General features: G+C 39.0%; 1 protein-coding gene across 1 annotated transcript; it reads left to right on the top strand.

The window, feature by feature from the left end:
* Positions 1 to 313: 313 nt before the first annotated feature.
* LOC133803933 (uncharacterized) lies at positions 314 to 9,255 on the top strand. Its single transcript, XM_062242077.1, has 2 exons — positions 314 to 2,277; positions 8,801 to 9,255. Exons 1-2 carry the CDS (start codon positions 447 to 449, stop codon positions 9,031 to 9,033), a joined length of 2,064 nt encoding a protein of 687 aa, XP_062098061.1. The 5' UTR covers positions 314 to 446; the 3' UTR covers positions 9,034 to 9,255.
* Positions 9,256 to 16,537: the final 7,282 nt, after the last annotated feature.

Genomic DNA, 16,537 nt, shown 5'->3' with positions numbered 1-16,537 from the left:
TATATATATATATAACAAATATATATATTTATCTATGTATATAAGTTTGAACTGAGAAGGAATTATTGGACATTAATTATTATCAAACTATTATCTTTGTCGAAGAGAGCTCAAAACAAAACACCGGACGTGATTGTTGCGTTTCTTTTAGGTGCCACAAATTAATATATCTTAGTTATTAATTTTTGCAAAGAATATATATATATATACATACATATATTTATATAACTAATGTGTGTTATTACCATATCTTAACTGGCATATTCATCTCCCCTTCCAACGCTGGCTAATATAACTTTCTCGATTATAATACTCTAACATGCGCCGCTCGCTAAGTATTGTGTCCTACATACTTCTCCAACCTTTTCCTTCGTCTCCAGCTTTTTTTATTGGATAAAAAGAAAATAAAAACCCTAGCTAGTTTAATCTTATATTGATTCTCATCCATGGATTCTTCCCTGCAAAAACTTGAGAAAATCCGAACAACTTCTCTTCCCACTAATATTAACAACATTCCCAAAAGTAATCTGACCACCCCATTTTGCTTCTTCTGCACCATGAAAGAGCCAGTCTCGAAACAAAAACGAGCCAAAATAGCAAACTTCTTCAAGAAACTACTTGTGAGAGACGAACAGGAAAATGTTTTGGTCCTTAGCGGTCTGTGGCACATCGCGATGAGTCACCCGGGGAACTCGGAGTTGCCATCGCTTGGCGTTTTCGAGTGCATGGCGAGTTTAATCCACAAAGCTCTAAACGATGATGGGTGGCGTTGTAGGGACCACAACATATACATCCCTTACTACGCGGCTCATGTCATTGGCTCTTACACCATGAACAAGGTCGAGTCTGCCGAGAAGGCCGTGGAGTCAGGCGTTATCCCACCATTGATGGATCTTCTCAGAGGAAAAAAGATGAGTTGGGTAGAACAAAGGGTAGCAGTTCGAGCACTTGGTCACCTCGCCAGCTACGAAAGAACTTTTGAAGCCTTAGCTCAATACGAGGAAGAGGTGGTAAGGTTAGCTATGTGTTTAGCTTCTACTTGCCTAGATGTCGTTTATGATAACTTTGTAGGAGTTAAGGACATCAATACTAAAAGGAGGCTAAAATATCATAGTGACTTACTTACTAGAGGAGTTGGAAGTACAGAAATGGAGAACTTCAAGGCCGAGGAATGGACTAGCCAAATTCAGTGTTGGTCTCTTTATCTTCTGAACTGTTTTGCTTATAAAGAGAGGTCTTTGAATATCATTTGTGAGAAGGAGTTTTTGAGAAGTCTTTGTGGGATGTGGGGTGGATTGGCCAACCATGTGTCACCTGGTGGGGTTGGACTTATTAGAATTTTGTGTTACAATAAATATGGGAGGAAAAGAATTGCTGAGATGAAAGATGTTATAGAATATCTCTGTAATCTCTCGAGGTCTTCTGACGATTGGCAGTATATGGGAATCGATTGCCTTCTTTTACTTCTCAAAGATCTAGATACCAGATACCAAGTTATTGACATTGCTATCTTGTTTCTTATTGATTTGGTCGAACTGAAAGACCTTGGAGACAGAGCAAACGTGGGTGAAGAAATTACAAAAGCACTCCTTTTGGATTATAATTATTACAAGGAAAAGAAGTCATTTAACATCAGTAGCAAAGTTCAAAAGTTGTTTGAAGATTTATGGAATTGGAAGGTAGAGAAGAGGAGAAAAGAAAAGGCAATATGTGACGAAAAACTTGAGGAGAGAAAGGTTTTGGTTGGGTTGATTAAACAACAAGCAAACCGTTTGTATTGTTTAGGAGAAATAGAAGAAGCTACGAGCAAGTACTCTGAAGCATTGGTTTTGTGTCCTTTAAGGTTAATAAAAGAGAGAATGGTGCTTTATAGTAATAGGGCTCAGTGTCAATTGTTGCTTAAGGATCCGGATTCTGCCATTACAGACTCGACCAGGGCTCTTTGCCTGTCGACTCCAGCTAATTCTCATGGTAAAAGTCTGTGGAGAAGATCACAGGCTTATGACATGAAAGGATTGGCCAAGGAGAGTTTGATGGACTGCATAAGGTTCATCAATGGTTGCATCAAGTCAGATCCGGAGGTGATCACCACGAAGATTCCATATTATGCTGCGCGCATGATCAGCAAACAGATGGACGCCACGTGGCTTTTTGCCACATCCCGGTCAAGATTGTCACAAGGTGATCATCATCATGATCAGTATGATCATATGAGTCGCAATGACGAGGGACAGTATTACAAAAAAATGATGATGAGGAATTTGATTGAGAAAAGAGGTACGTATAAAATATATATTCTTAATTGGCATTGCTATTTAGGTTAAATATATACATACTATCTATTTTGGCAAAGTTTAGTTATAGTACCCTCTATTATAATAGTATTACTCACTTGGTGCCTTCAATTTTGAGTATTATTCACTTGGTACTCTCAATTTTGAGAATTAATGAGTTAAAACTGGTACCTTCGGGTCAATTTTGATAATCAAATTTTTTTTAATAACCAGTTTGTCCTCCACTAATTGGTCTTTTATAAGGACTTATTTTTCGAAATTAATTAACCTTGCTAAAATAATAATAAAATAAATATAAGCTTAATAAATAAATATTGTATATTAAAATAACCTAATTTAATTGGGCCATTCCTAAGTCTCTCTCACTCACATTACGGTCTCTTAGCCTCCATCTTCCTAATGTCGTAAGTTTGTTATTCTCTTAGATCTTCTTTTGTATATTCTATTCTTCTTTATTCTGTCGTGGTTTTATATATGGTAGCAAAGCTCTTAACATTTCAATATTTTCCTTATTTATCAACAAAAACGTATGCCTCACTCATACTGTGAAAACAAATACAATTTGAAAAACAAACAACTATTTAGAGCATATTGTTAATGGACATAAACACACAATCAAAAACCCAGAAAACACAAACTCAGAACCCTTAAAATAAAACTCAAAACCTGTAAAACCCAGAAACAACACCAATTAAAACCCACGAACAACATTGTCGTATTCTTCAGACTAAAAAAACAAAGAAAATCTTGAATAAACAACACCAATGAAACCCAGGAAAACCAAAAAGAAATAAGGAAAGAAAAAAATCGCTAACCTTGCGTTGGTCGTCTCTACATGAAGTAGCAGTCGTAACTCTTATCTGACCTTCTTCTCTATTCGTCTGCGTCTACGTTTGGCTTCTTCTCTGTTTGAAGGTGGCTCTCCGTTTGAACGAGAAGCAGTGATTGCAGCTCTCTCCGACCTTCTTCTCCATTTGAAGGTGGCACTCTGTACGCCTGCATCTGGCTTCTGCAACGTTCCAAGTTTTTCTTTTTCTCTCACCTAGTCACTTCGCTTGTAAGATATTAGTTTTAGAGAATGTGGAAAAAATATTCTTATTGATCATCATCAAAAACAATTACAATGAATCAATATTAATAGAGCTCATAAGCTCAAGAGAAAATTCAATAACCAATTAGTTACTAAAACAGCTCACTTAGTTACAAAGAACTAAAACTAACTAACTCATGTAACAACCTAACAGAATTCTAACACTCCCCCTGAAATATATATGTTTTCCAATTTCATCTTGTCTTTGAGTAGCTTGAACTGATTTGGAAATAATGGCTCTGTTAGAATATCTGCAAGTTGTTCCTTTCTTGAAATATGACTTGTTTTGATGATCCCCTTCTGAAATTTCTCTCTAACCAAATGACAGTCTATTTCAATGTGTTTAGTCCTCTCATGGAAAACATGATTTGCTGATATGTGTTGGGCAGCCTTGTTGTCACAATGTAGAATTGCAGGGCCTTCATGTTTGATCTTCAACTCCTCTAATACAGAAAGATTCCAAACCAATTCACAGGTTGTGTTGGCCATGGCCCTGTATTTGGCTTTAGCAGAAGACCTAGAAACAGTATGTTGTTTCTTACTTTTCCAAGAAATGATAGATTCTTCAAGCAAGATGCAAAAACCTATTATTGATCTTCTAGTATCAGGACAAGCTACCCAATCCAAGTCTGTATAAGCTTCCAATTTGATCTGTGACTTAACTCACATGAAAATACCTTGACCTGGGCATCCTTTAACATACTGTAGGACCCTATGTGCTGCTTTCATGTGACTGCTCCTTGGATTAGCTAAAAACTAACTTAACCTATTGACTGAATAAGATAAATCAGGTCTGGTTATGGTCAAGTATTGTATTTTCCCAACTATTCTTCTATACAAAGTGGGGTCTGCCAGATTATCTTTCCCATCTTGATTGCCATCTTGACTGAGTTTCAGATTTGCTTCCATAGGAATACTTAGTGGTTTGCATCTAAGATACCCTAAATCTTCAAGAACCTGAAGAGCATATGGCCTTTGAGATACAAAAATTCATCTGTCAGATCTAGCAATCTCTAATCCAAGAAAATATTTCAATTTGCCCAAGTCTTTCAACTTATACTTGGTATTCAATCTTGCCTTTAAAGTATCTAATGCTTCCAGATCATTACTTGCCAAAATTACATCATCTACATGGACTAGCAAAATGATAAAACTGTTGCCAAAATGTCTCATAAACAGAGAATGGTCAGTAATAGAATGGTGGAATCCTTCATCAACCAAGGCACTTGAAAATTTTGCAAACCATTGTCTGGAAGCCTGCTTGAGACCGTATAAAGATTTCTGAAGCTTGCAAACAATATTGGCTGGTATCTCCCCCTTAGGACTATACCCTTGAGGTATAGTCATAAACACTTCTTCATGCAAATCACCATGGAGGAAAGCATTATTGACATCTAATTGATGCAAATTCCATCCTCGAACAGTAGCCAAAGCTAGAACCAGTTTCACAGTGACCAATTTGGTCACAGGAGTAAAAGTGTCTATGTAATCAATCCCATCCTGTTGATTATAGCCTTTGGCAACTAATCTTGCCTTGTGTCTATTAATGGTGCCATCGGCATGGTACTTGATCTTGTACACCCATTTGCATCCTATGGCATGATGATTAGGAGGCAAACTAACTATAGACCAAGTGTTGTTGGCTTCCAAAGCTGCTATTTCAGATGCCACAGTCGCATCCCATTCTGGAATCCCATGAGCTTGACTGCAAAATTCAGGTTCCTGGTGACTAGAAATAGACAAAACAATAGCTCGGAAGGAAGGTGACAACCTGCTATAGTCAATAGCGTGAGATAAGGGATGTAAAGTGACTGGCAATGACACCTATGGTATAGCAAGAGAAGGATTAGTGGATAAAAAACAATGAGAATCATTCAAATAAGAGGGTTTGTGTGAAACTTGAGCTGGTCTTCCACTCGGGCTTAAAAAAGTGGGAGTAGGAACTTCAGATTGGGGAGTTGACAGAGTTGGTGGAGCAAAAGATGGAATTGGCACAGCAGAGAAGAAGTCATGATATCCATTTGGTAATTCAGCACTTTGAACAAAAGGAAAAATATGTTCATGAAAATGCACATCCCTAGAAGAAAAAACTTTATTAGTGTTAAGATCTAACAATTTGTAAGCTTTCATTCCTATAGGATATCCTTGGAAAACACAAGGTACAGCTCTAGGAGAAAATTTTGTTCGGGATGCCGATAATGTAGAGGCATAGGCTAAACAACCAAAAGCTTTCAAATGCTCATAACTAGGGACCTTAGAATAAAGAACCTCAAAAGGACTTTTGTGTTTCATATTAGGACTAGGAATTCGGTTAATCAAATAAGCAGCAGTGGAGATACATTCACCCCAATAGCGTAAGGGAATATAAGACTGAAACAAAAGTGCTCTGGCCACGTTTAGCAAGTGCTGGTGTTTTCGTTCCACAATAGAATTTTGTTGTGGCATTTGAACACAGGAATGATAATGGACAATTCCAAGAGTGTGATATAACTCTGGAAACTGTAACTCTTTGGCATTATCAGACCGAATGCCTTTGATTTGGGCACCAAACTATGTTTTAATGAGTTGAATAAAAGTTGGAATGACAGTTTGTGCTTCAGACTTTTATTGACCTAAGTAAATCTAGAACAATCATCCACAATGGTAATGAAATACTTATAACCTTCGGTGGTTAGAGTATTGAAAGGCTCCCAAATGTCAATGTGAATTAGATCAAAACAATTTTCAGCAATATGATGTAAAGAAATAAAAGGCAATTTCTTTTGTTTGGCATAATGACAGACAGTACAATGAAAATGGGGACAAGAATAATGTCTGAATTGCAAATCTTTATTCAAAGGATGTTCTTTTATACAAGAAGGATGGCCTAATCTGTAGTGCCATACGGTTTCATCACTGATTTTTGACTCAGAAAAAAGAATTTTTTTTTTGGAGAAGTGTGGAGAGTACTTGAGAGTTGCAAGGCGCATTCAAATAGTATAAATTCCCCAATCTGTCAACCGTCCCAATCTGCTGTGTCTTCATATGATCCTGAATAATGCAAGAATCAGGGAAAAAAATGAAAGGAACAAGAAGCAGACTGAATTAGTGAACTGACAGAGAGCAAATTGTATTGAAAATCAGGTACACAAAGCACATCTTTCAAGATGATATGTGGTGAAACATGAATAGTGCCAATACAAGTGATTTGTGCTCTAGACCCATTAGGTAAATGAACGCATGTCAGATTAGAACTGGGACTGGTGTGATGAAACATATAAATAGCAGAGCACACATGATGTGTTTCTCCTGTATCAATTATCCATCTATGCTTGAGAACAAGAAAGTCCTTACCAAAAGAATGAGACACAATTGGAGAATCGGAAGAGGAATTGGATGAGGTGAGTGATGACTCTTGACCTTTCTGTCCAAACATCTCCATCAACCTTTGACATTGAACAGTCAAGTTTGATATTAGCTCTTGATCATTTGCTAATCTGGGGCTAGAAGTATCTATGCATCCTAAGAAATTGGCAGCAGGCTTAGGGAGATGATGACCAGCATTACCATTGTGCTTACTCGGGAATCTGCCATGAAATTTATGTCCTGGTGGATATCCATGTATCTTATAACATTTGGCCATAGTGTGTCCAGTCATGCCACAATGAGTACAAGTCATGCGAGGTATGTTGTAGTGACTACTTCCTGCAAATTGTCCAAGGGTAGGCGAACCTTGAGGATCTGAATTAGGCTGGGTAATGTCAGTGTGAGTGTTTGTAATTCCACATTGTCTCTGCTCTTGGATAATCGATGCATAAGCCTTGTTAATGCTAGGCAAGGGATCTTGTCAAAGAATCTGAGATCTGGCATTGTTATAAGACTCATTCAAGCCAACCAGAAATTCAAGAACACGATCTTCTTCTTGATAAGCCAGAACAGTCTTCATTGCCCCACATGTACAAACATGTGCAGGTCTATATTCTTGGATCTGATCCCATAAAGCCTTTCTGCGAGTGTAGTAAGTGGTAACATCATTCGATCCCTGAGTAAGAATTTGTATACACCGTTTTGCTTCAAAGATTCTTCGAGCATTCTTTTGATGAAAGCTTGCCATTGACGAATTGCACTTTGTCTCTGGCAAGTAATCCCACCATCATGGATCTTCTGCAAGAACTGTAATTGGTACTGCCTGTAAGAATTTTGGGAACCAGATTGGCACTAGGATGATCGCCATGTGAAAGATAGTAAGGGCTCCAAGGATCGTCAGTGTGAGATCGAGAATGGTCGTCAAGAACAGAAAACAGATGGGAATCTTCATTCGAGTTATCTTCAGTTGAATTGGATCGAGTAGCTTTACGTCGCGTCTGAACTCCTTCATTTATGGCCATGGTAGTAAGAATAAAGGAACAAAGAAAAGAAAATGGACGAACAACAAAGAACTCACGAGTCACTGAGCTTTGATACCATATTCGTTTTAGAGAATGTGGAAAAAAATATTCTTATTGATCATCATCAAAAACAATTGCAATGAATCAGTATTAATAGAGCTCATAAGCTCAAGAGAACAATCAGTAACCAATTAGTTACTAAAACAACTCACTTAGTTACAAAGAACTAAAACTAACTAACTCATCTAACAACCTAACAGAATTCTAACCACTTAATTCTAACATAAGGGAAGCCAATAAATCTGAAGACAAATACCACATTTTCCCCTTCTTTATTTTATTTAATATCATTAATCGATTAAGTATTTATTTTTTTATTATTATTACTTAATTTTAAAATAAGATCAAATAAAAAACAAATTAACGAGGGCAAACTTATCATTAAAAAATATTATTGACCGAAATTGACAAGAGGATATCAATTTTCAAAACTAAGGGTACCAAGTGAGTAATACTGATAATAGAGGGTACCAAAATTGAACTTTTCGAAAACAGAAGAAACGAAATGGGTACCTACCCTAAAAAAAACAATAAATACTATTAGAATCATTATATATATATATATATATTGGTAATATTCATCATTTAGATTCTTAACTAATAAGCAGAGTTTATAACATAACATAGATTAACTTTTATTTTGGTTTAAACATGCATGCATGTTGTAATTTGTGAGTCTCAAAATTAGCATATGGAAGTACACAATAATTGGTAAAAACGAATATATCAACCTATCACAATCATTCAATTCAGTCTAATAATATACAAGCTGTTGCTGCAGAACTCCAAAATCTATATAATCCTTAATATTGAAGCAATATAATATATAATAATTTGAAATTCAAATTGTTTTACTTAAATATAAGTCGTTCTTTTTTCTAACATTGGCCTAGCTAATTAGTTTAGGGAACATTTTAGGGCCATCCGTACGCAAAATCGAGCCAATTATATATAACTTTATTGTAAGTACAATATGGGGAACTTTTCAGGTCTGTCAACCATTACAGAAGAACCATTGATTTTAAAGGAAGAGAGAAATAGGAGAATGGTGGAGAGAAGAAGAAGAATTTCTAAAAGAGCTGGCGTGCAACGACCCACGAGTCAAATAGGGTTGCCATGTGTTAGTACTACTGCTGATGATATGATACAATATCACAGTGGGTCTAAATCATTCGAACAAGGATATTCAAAATTTCACCCTTTAGATGTTATTAGCTTTTAGTGGTTATTATATGTCACTAATTAAAAAGTAGTATTCTTATCAAGTTCGTACTTTTATAGATCTTACAAAAACTAGAAAAATGTTTAATGATGTACTTCGATCTTGATCACATCAATAGCTTATCGATCGATAATATTATTTTGCTGTTGGTGATCAGATCAACTGGCCATGTTGTGTTGTCAACTATTATTTGAGTAAAAAATAAGACCAATATAGGGCTAAGTGGAACGAACCATATTACTAACATTATATATTGGAATTCCATAAATTATTTTCAATTGATCAATGACGTACAAAACTGAAACTGTACGTTACACTCATTATAAAAATAAACCAGTCACTAGATATAGTTAGATATATATCTTGCCTTGTATGTTTCGTGAAATCTAATGAATTATGGATGTGTGTTCAAAGAAATATAACTAATACAAGAATGTGACGTACATACAGATATTTTTTAAACTTAAGATTTATCTTTGCACTATGTTTTTTTCTTCTAAACAGAATAATAATAAATAAATAATGAAAGAGAAATGATGTATACAAATAGGTAAGATCTTAACAGTTACTAATTTTTTTCCTCATAAATGGTTTAGAAAGTCAATTTGTAAAGACTCGTAATTTTTTTTATTAAATAATTTGTTTTTTATATATGTGGGCCCACTAACTCAAAGAGTCGTAGGACTCTCTCTTTTTCTTCTACTCTCCTTTCTCTCTCCCCGACACTCTTCTCTTCTCAATTTCCTTCATTCTTTATTTCTTTTTCTTCTCTCGGCAAGCCACGACAGGGGCACCAGACCCAACAACCGCCGGCCACCATTTCTAACACGCGCTAGAGCTGGAGAACTAGTGGTCAGCGACAACTCCATCCCCAAAATCTCAAGGCCATCAGAGTTAAGACGCACACGAACGAAAGTGTCAAAGTTTCGTCGTCAAAACTTTGACTGCGTTTTCCGGCTAACTCAGACCACTGTTTGGCGAGTGGGTGGCACCGTTGGAAGCAACGTGAAGGGAGGAACGTCACCCACTATGTCATTTCGGTCAACTCACCATTTTTCTCTGGCGAGACTTTGGGTATCTCCGCCACTTTCTGGCAAATTTTCGGCGAGCCTGAGTACTTTTTGGACCGATGGTTTGCATGAATGTGATCTACTCGCCGACGTGGTTATTTTGATATATGCCACGCCTACCTTCCCCAAAGATTCTGATACACCGCTCACTACCGCCACCAACAGCTATTGTGCACTGCTTGGGTGAGGTTTCAGAACATGAAATTTTAAATATGGTCATATTATATGTCATTGGACACGATTTTGAATAAAGAATGTAATGATGATAATCGTTTGCTCATTTGGTAGACGTAGAAAAAGCGTGATATAAAAATCGAATTCAATCACTCTAGGATCATCGTTAAGCTTGGGAGCGTCGCTCTGGGTTCAGATTGAAAATTCTAAGGAGGTAGGGACTCAACTTGACTATTGGACTTATTTTACTCATATTGAATTGCATTAAACATATTCCAATTTTGATATTTATAAAATGTTTGAAAAAATTGAAAACTTAATCTGCATGTGTTTCTGTTCTATTCTGAGGGCACTGAGTGCCAAATATATTTTTCTTTACTTATTTATCGAGATTATGATTTTGGATTTTATTCAAATGCAGCTGTTATGCTGCCCAATTTTCTAAAATATAAAGGGAATATGTTTCTTTCTTTTCATGCTTACCTACATTTGGTTATACCGATGAGAGCCATAGTGATCATGATTTGTGCATGTTATTATTTCACGACCTAGTCTCTGTGTCATCATAGGTAGATCAGGTATCCACTCACCTGTAGGTGTAAAGACCTAACATCTATATACAGGAAGTGTTATGACCCCCCCTGGTGGTGGTTATTAGGTCTACCTACCCAGTTTAGGATGTCGGTTTTTCTATGGTGGATAACGGGAACTAGGGATCTAGCGGACGGTGCGATGTGCACTTGGAGCTATGCTCTTATGATTATTTATGGTTTCTCTCTATTTTGGTCTATACATGATGATATATGTTTTGTTTTCAAAGCTAACCATGCAAGGGTTTTATTTAACTTTTGCGTCCTATGATATTAGTTGCTTTCCTACTGAGCTTTATAAGCTCACCTCTTATATCTCTCCCATTCAAGGAACCGAGTGATACAAGTGTGGAAGGTGAATTATTAGTGGAGCGAAGGTGTTTAGCCAGTTTTATTTTGCCTTAGTCCTGTTCTTCGAGCACTTCTTATGTATTTGATTTGGAACATTTTGGTCTGTATCACTTATTTAGCTATATAATAGTTATGAATGAAGAATGATGGATGATAATTATTATTTTGGTGATTGATGACTTATAAAATTTAACTATTTCGTGACTACATAGCTGTGAGAATATTATTGCTCTAAGTATAATGATAGATGATCGTACTTTTATCCCTAATATTTTTATATATAATTATAGGAGTTATTCCATTATTTTTTTACTTATAATTATGGTATTATTTAGTATAAAAAAATGATCATTTATAATGGTTATTTTTCAACAAGGGTCAAAGACTGACCTTTGACCACCCAAGTTATGGATATTACAAATTTTCCACAGTCTAGGGCTCGGGTCGTGACAGAAAAATGGTATCAGAGCACCAGGTTTAAATACCTCAGAGTGTGTCACCAAATATATTTAAATTATTTTTAGAGTAAAGTATTTTGATATATATATATATAGGCATATGTATGTAGAAAGTATCCATTCCTCATTAACTGTTTAGCTTTAATTCTCAAACTTGAGATAATGGCTCCGAAAGGAAGGGCAACAAGGAGAAGGCCTGCAACTGAAGTCCCTAAGGCTGAGGTTCCCCCTTAGCCAGCTGCATTTGCAATGAATGCCATTCTTAAGGCTTTAAGAGGCCTTCCTGCCCAACAGATGGATCCAGCTGCTCGGCAGAGTCATCACTTCCAGATTTTCCACCGGATTCAAATGCCTAAGTTTGAGGGTAGCCAAGACCCTATGATGGCTGAAAGATTGTTGAGGCAGATTAAGAAAAATTTCAACACCATGGGAACACTTGAAGAGTATCAGGTGACTTTTGTTGTATCCCAATTAGAGGGTAGTGCAGTGAATTGGTGGGAAACCTTGAGTAGGACCACTGAGAGTGAAGGATGAATTGGAGAGACTTTGAAAGGGTATTCAGGGAGATATATTTTAACCCATCTCGTCAGAGGACCTTAATTGGGTCATTTGACAGCTTAAGACAAGGAAATATGACAGTAAGTGAATTCTACATGAAGTTTGTAGAGTTATCGTCCTATACTTATGCCGGTACGACCGATCAACCTCTTTTGATTTAGTAGTTCCTCCATCGCTTAAACCCTTCAATATTGGGTCCACTTGCCCCTATGACCTTTGGAAATTTGAATAAGTGTGTGACAGTAGCCTTACAGACTGAGCCTTGTCAAAAAGGAATTGAAAGAAAGAATCCGGCCCGAGAAAGAGGAAATGATATGAAAATGAACAAGAAGAACCAAGGGTGATGGTTATCCCAAGGACAAAAACTTATTGGCAGTAGCAATAGTAGTGGATCTTCAAGAAAGACTCGAATTAGGTCGTATGGGTGTTTCAGTTGTGGCCAACAGGGTCGTAAGAAGAAAGATTGCCCGCAACGACAACAGATGTTACAACCATCACATGGAGGACCCATAGGGAGTTATGCTAGGTCTACTCCTTTCACAAGACAACGTAAGAGTAACCAATGTTAGACTTCATCCTACGGTTTCACACTTGCACCAGGGCAACAATCCCAATCTCCACATCAGTTCAAGCCCCAAGGTTCAGGATTCTACCAGGGGTACTCACAGAGTTTCCAAACTCCTATTTCTGCTGGGAGTCAGAGAGGGTTCAATAAAGGAGGAGGTTTTGGTGCAAGCACAACCCATCCTGGTCAAGGAAAAGGGAAAGCAAAGGAAAAAGCCTCTGGTCAAGCCTATGCCCTTGGTGGTGATGATGTGCAAGGAGGAACATGCCAAAGAGTTGTGGATGGTATGATTCTTATCTCACACTCTTGGGCACATGTATTATTTGATACTAGTGCATCTCATTCTTTTATATCATTAATTTTTGCTAGAATGTTGGGTTTGAGTTGGGAAACTTTTAGTCCTACATTGCAAATTGGTTTGTATGGACCCGTGCGTAAGTGTCGCACACTCGTGAGGCCTATCAGTTTGTATTGTGTTTGAAGGGCATAATTTATTAGGAAACCTGATGGTGTTACCTATGAGACAATTTGATGTGATTCTTGGCATGGATCGGTTGTCTAAGTACCAAGTGTAAACACCACAAATTGGACATGAACCTGAAAGACCCAAGCCTCGCTCAAGGCCTTCACGAGATTGATCTGTCTCACCCCACGCGAGGCCTCACGCTTACCTCGCTGAAGGTCCAATGGACCCGTGCCTAAATGTCGCGCACTCGTGAGGCCTATCTTCCAAGGTCGTCTCACCCCTCGTGAGGCCTATCTTGCGAGGCCATGTCGTGGGGCATGCCTCTGCCGCGCCCACGCACCCATCTCACGAGGCCGTCTCGCAGGGCATGCCTTGACCAAGCCCACACACCCATCTCGCGAGGCCATCTCACGAGGCACGCCTCGGCCACGCGCACGCACCCATCTCGCAGGGCACGCCTCGGCTGCGCCCACGCACCCATCTCGCGAGGCAGTCTCACAGAGCATGCCTCGACCTCGCCCACGCACCCATCTCGCGAGACCGTCTCACAGGGCATGCCTCAACCGCGCCCAAGCACCCGTCTCACGGGGTACGCCTTGGGTGCGCAACGCACCCATCTCGCGAGGCCCATCTCATGAGGCCATCTCGCAGGGAATGCCTTGCCCGCGCCTACACACCCATCTCGCGAGGCCGTCTCGCAGGGCATGCCTTAGCCGCGCCCACGCACCCATCTCGCGAGGCCATCTCGCAGGGCATGCCTCGGTGATATAAGTATATGCCCTGCTGAAGAAGCCCTCCTTTATTTTCTAAGGAAGGTGTCACCAGCGGGGCGTGACTCCCGCATACTTATCTCACTCAAGGCTACAAATCCTCTTATATTTAGCAAAGTAAAAAGGGGTTTGGAGCAAGGGTGTATCTTGGATATACGAGAGCAACCTTTACGTACAAGGCACGCGTACGGGAACAGGTTGTACGACCGTGAGGAGCACAGAGGCGTAACTCTGACGTCCGTATTAGACATGCAGTGATGGTACAAGTTAGTACCAATGGTGGAGGCACTACCTGCATGTCTCTGACCATGTATCAGGATCGACACCACTACCACCTGTGCCACTACGTCTGGTGCTACTTCTCTGACACTCATACTAAATAAGTAGTGGAGGCACCCCCATGGACCCTGACCATGTACAAGAGTGGACACCATGACCATCTGCACCACTACTACCTGTGCCACCACAGTGACAATGTCCTTGTGAAAAATCTGGTCCCCTGGGACCATAATGTATCAGGGGCCATTAGAGCCCACTATAAAGGGAACCTTACTTCATCATTGAAGGGGGTTGAAAAATTCTTAAAAAAAAAAAAGATTGATCTAAGGGAAATATATGAGTTTTCTTTCTATTTTCTATTTTCTACTTGCAATTTTCCACCAAGTTTCTATACATTTATTTGTGTTCATTAGATATTGATTTAAGTTTCTGAGTTTTCCATCCATATTTTGTTGACGAGTTCCATCCAGATACACGAAGGGGAGTGTGGAAATCATGCTGGGGGGCCTTCCACGACAAAAAAGGCCATACGCTAGGGTTATTATTGGCCTACCATGGAGAAGGACGCGAGCGATTTTGCAAAAAGGTGTGACAAGTGCCAAAGACATGCAAATTACCCCAGACAGTCACCAAATGAGTTGGTGAGCATGACCAATCTGTGGCCCTTCACTGTATGGGGGATTGACTTGATTGGAGTGTTGCCAACAGGAAGAGGAGAAGCAAAATACGCGATTGTAGCAGTCGACTACTTTACTAAATGGGTGGAAGTAGAGCCTCTAGTCAACATAATTGCTAAGCAGATCACCACCTTCGTCAATAAATTTATCATCTGCAGGTTTGGAGTACCCTACAAGATAATCTCCGACAATGGGACACAATTTGAAGGAGGAGTATTCGAAGAATATTGCATGGAAAAGGGAATCAAGAGGAGTTTTTTCACTGTAGTACACCCAAAAGCCAATGGACAAGTGGAGGCCATCAACAAGATCCGAAAAAGGAACCTAAAAAAAAAGTTGGAAAATTTGAAAGGGGCCTGTGTCGAAGAACTTCCCAATGTGCTTTGGGCCTACAGGACCACACCTCGTTCCACCACGGGAGAGACGTCTTTCGCCTTAGCCTATGGCTGTGAGGCTATCCTTCCAATAGAAATGAAGATCAACTTCATTCACATACAAGCATATGATGACAACATCACAACATTAGCAGGAAATTTGGACCTACTGGAAGCAAGGAGAGAAAGGGCACAACTAAGGCTGGCAACATATCAGCAACGAGCCGCAAGAAACTATAATTCAAGGGTACGAGAGAGGGCGTTCAGGGTTGGAGACCTCATGTTAAGGAAAGTCCTGCCCAACACTTGAGACCCAAAGCACAGGCGTGTTAGTGGAAAACTGGGAAGGGCCCTACCAAGTTGCCCAGGTTGTGCCCCCTAACACCTACAAGCTCGCACGTTTGGATGATACCATGGTACCTAGAGCATGGAATGCAGAACATATAAAGAAATATTAGCAGTAAGACCTCCATGTTGTGGCAAGAATGTTATTGTTCTGTGTAACGTGCAAGTTAAATGTAATAGCTATAAGTTCAACTTGGACTCCTTAATAGGCAGTAAGAACGAAGTCACATTAAGTTACCATGGACTTCACCTGTTTCCAATAAATATGTTGTAACATTAAATGAATATGTAGTAAAGATTCTTGTTTAAGCAAAATGATTATCAAAATGCGTGAATGGAATGACCAAAGTGCCTGCCGAGATAAATCTCACCAACCACTTGGGGGGTAGAGTATATAACAAAAAGAAAGGATCCTAAATGAGACCCTTATATCCTTAAAAATACCCCTTATAAATAAAGAAGAAGACCCGGCAAGACATCACTTGAGTTCACAAGGATTAGCTACCTTTATGAACATCAAGGAGGTCAAAAGGTCCTACAAGAAAAGCCTCTTAATAAAGGCAGATGCTTCAACGAGAGAAAATACCTCAGGTAGAGCGCCCACCAATTAGCCTAGAGTGGCCACCAAGCCGTCTAGCCAAAAATGGTCCTAAAAGAGACCCTTGCAAAAATAGTACTATGAATAATGACGAGAAGGACGCTTCTCGCAAGGAATAATAAGCGCGCGCAAAAGTATATAAAAGGATAACGAGAACCCAAAGGGTCAACACATCCTTATAGGTACAATCAAGATGCACCAAAGAAAGACCTATCGAACCCCTTCATAT

The sequence above is a fragment of the Humulus lupulus genome, chromosome X (genome assembly GCF_963169125.1).
Source record: "Humulus lupulus chromosome X, drHumLupu1.1, whole genome shotgun sequence".
In the NCBI taxonomy this organism is placed as follows: domain Eukaryota; kingdom Viridiplantae; phylum Streptophyta; class Magnoliopsida; order Rosales; family Cannabaceae; genus Humulus; species Humulus lupulus.
Note: the sequence above shows the minus strand (reverse complement) of the source record. Positions and strands in the feature narration are given on the sequence as shown.

What these genes read in the sequence shown, in the direction of transcription:
- LOC133803933 (XM_062242077.1), top strand. Translation starts at nt 447, where the DNA reads ATGGATTCTTCCCTGCAAAAACTTGAGAAAATCCGAACAACTTCTCTT. An exon ending in GAATTTGATTGAGAAAAGAG is followed by an intron (nt 2,278 to 8,800) that starts GTACGTATAAAA and finishes GGAACTTTTCAG; the next exon opens with GTCTGTCAACCATTACAGAA.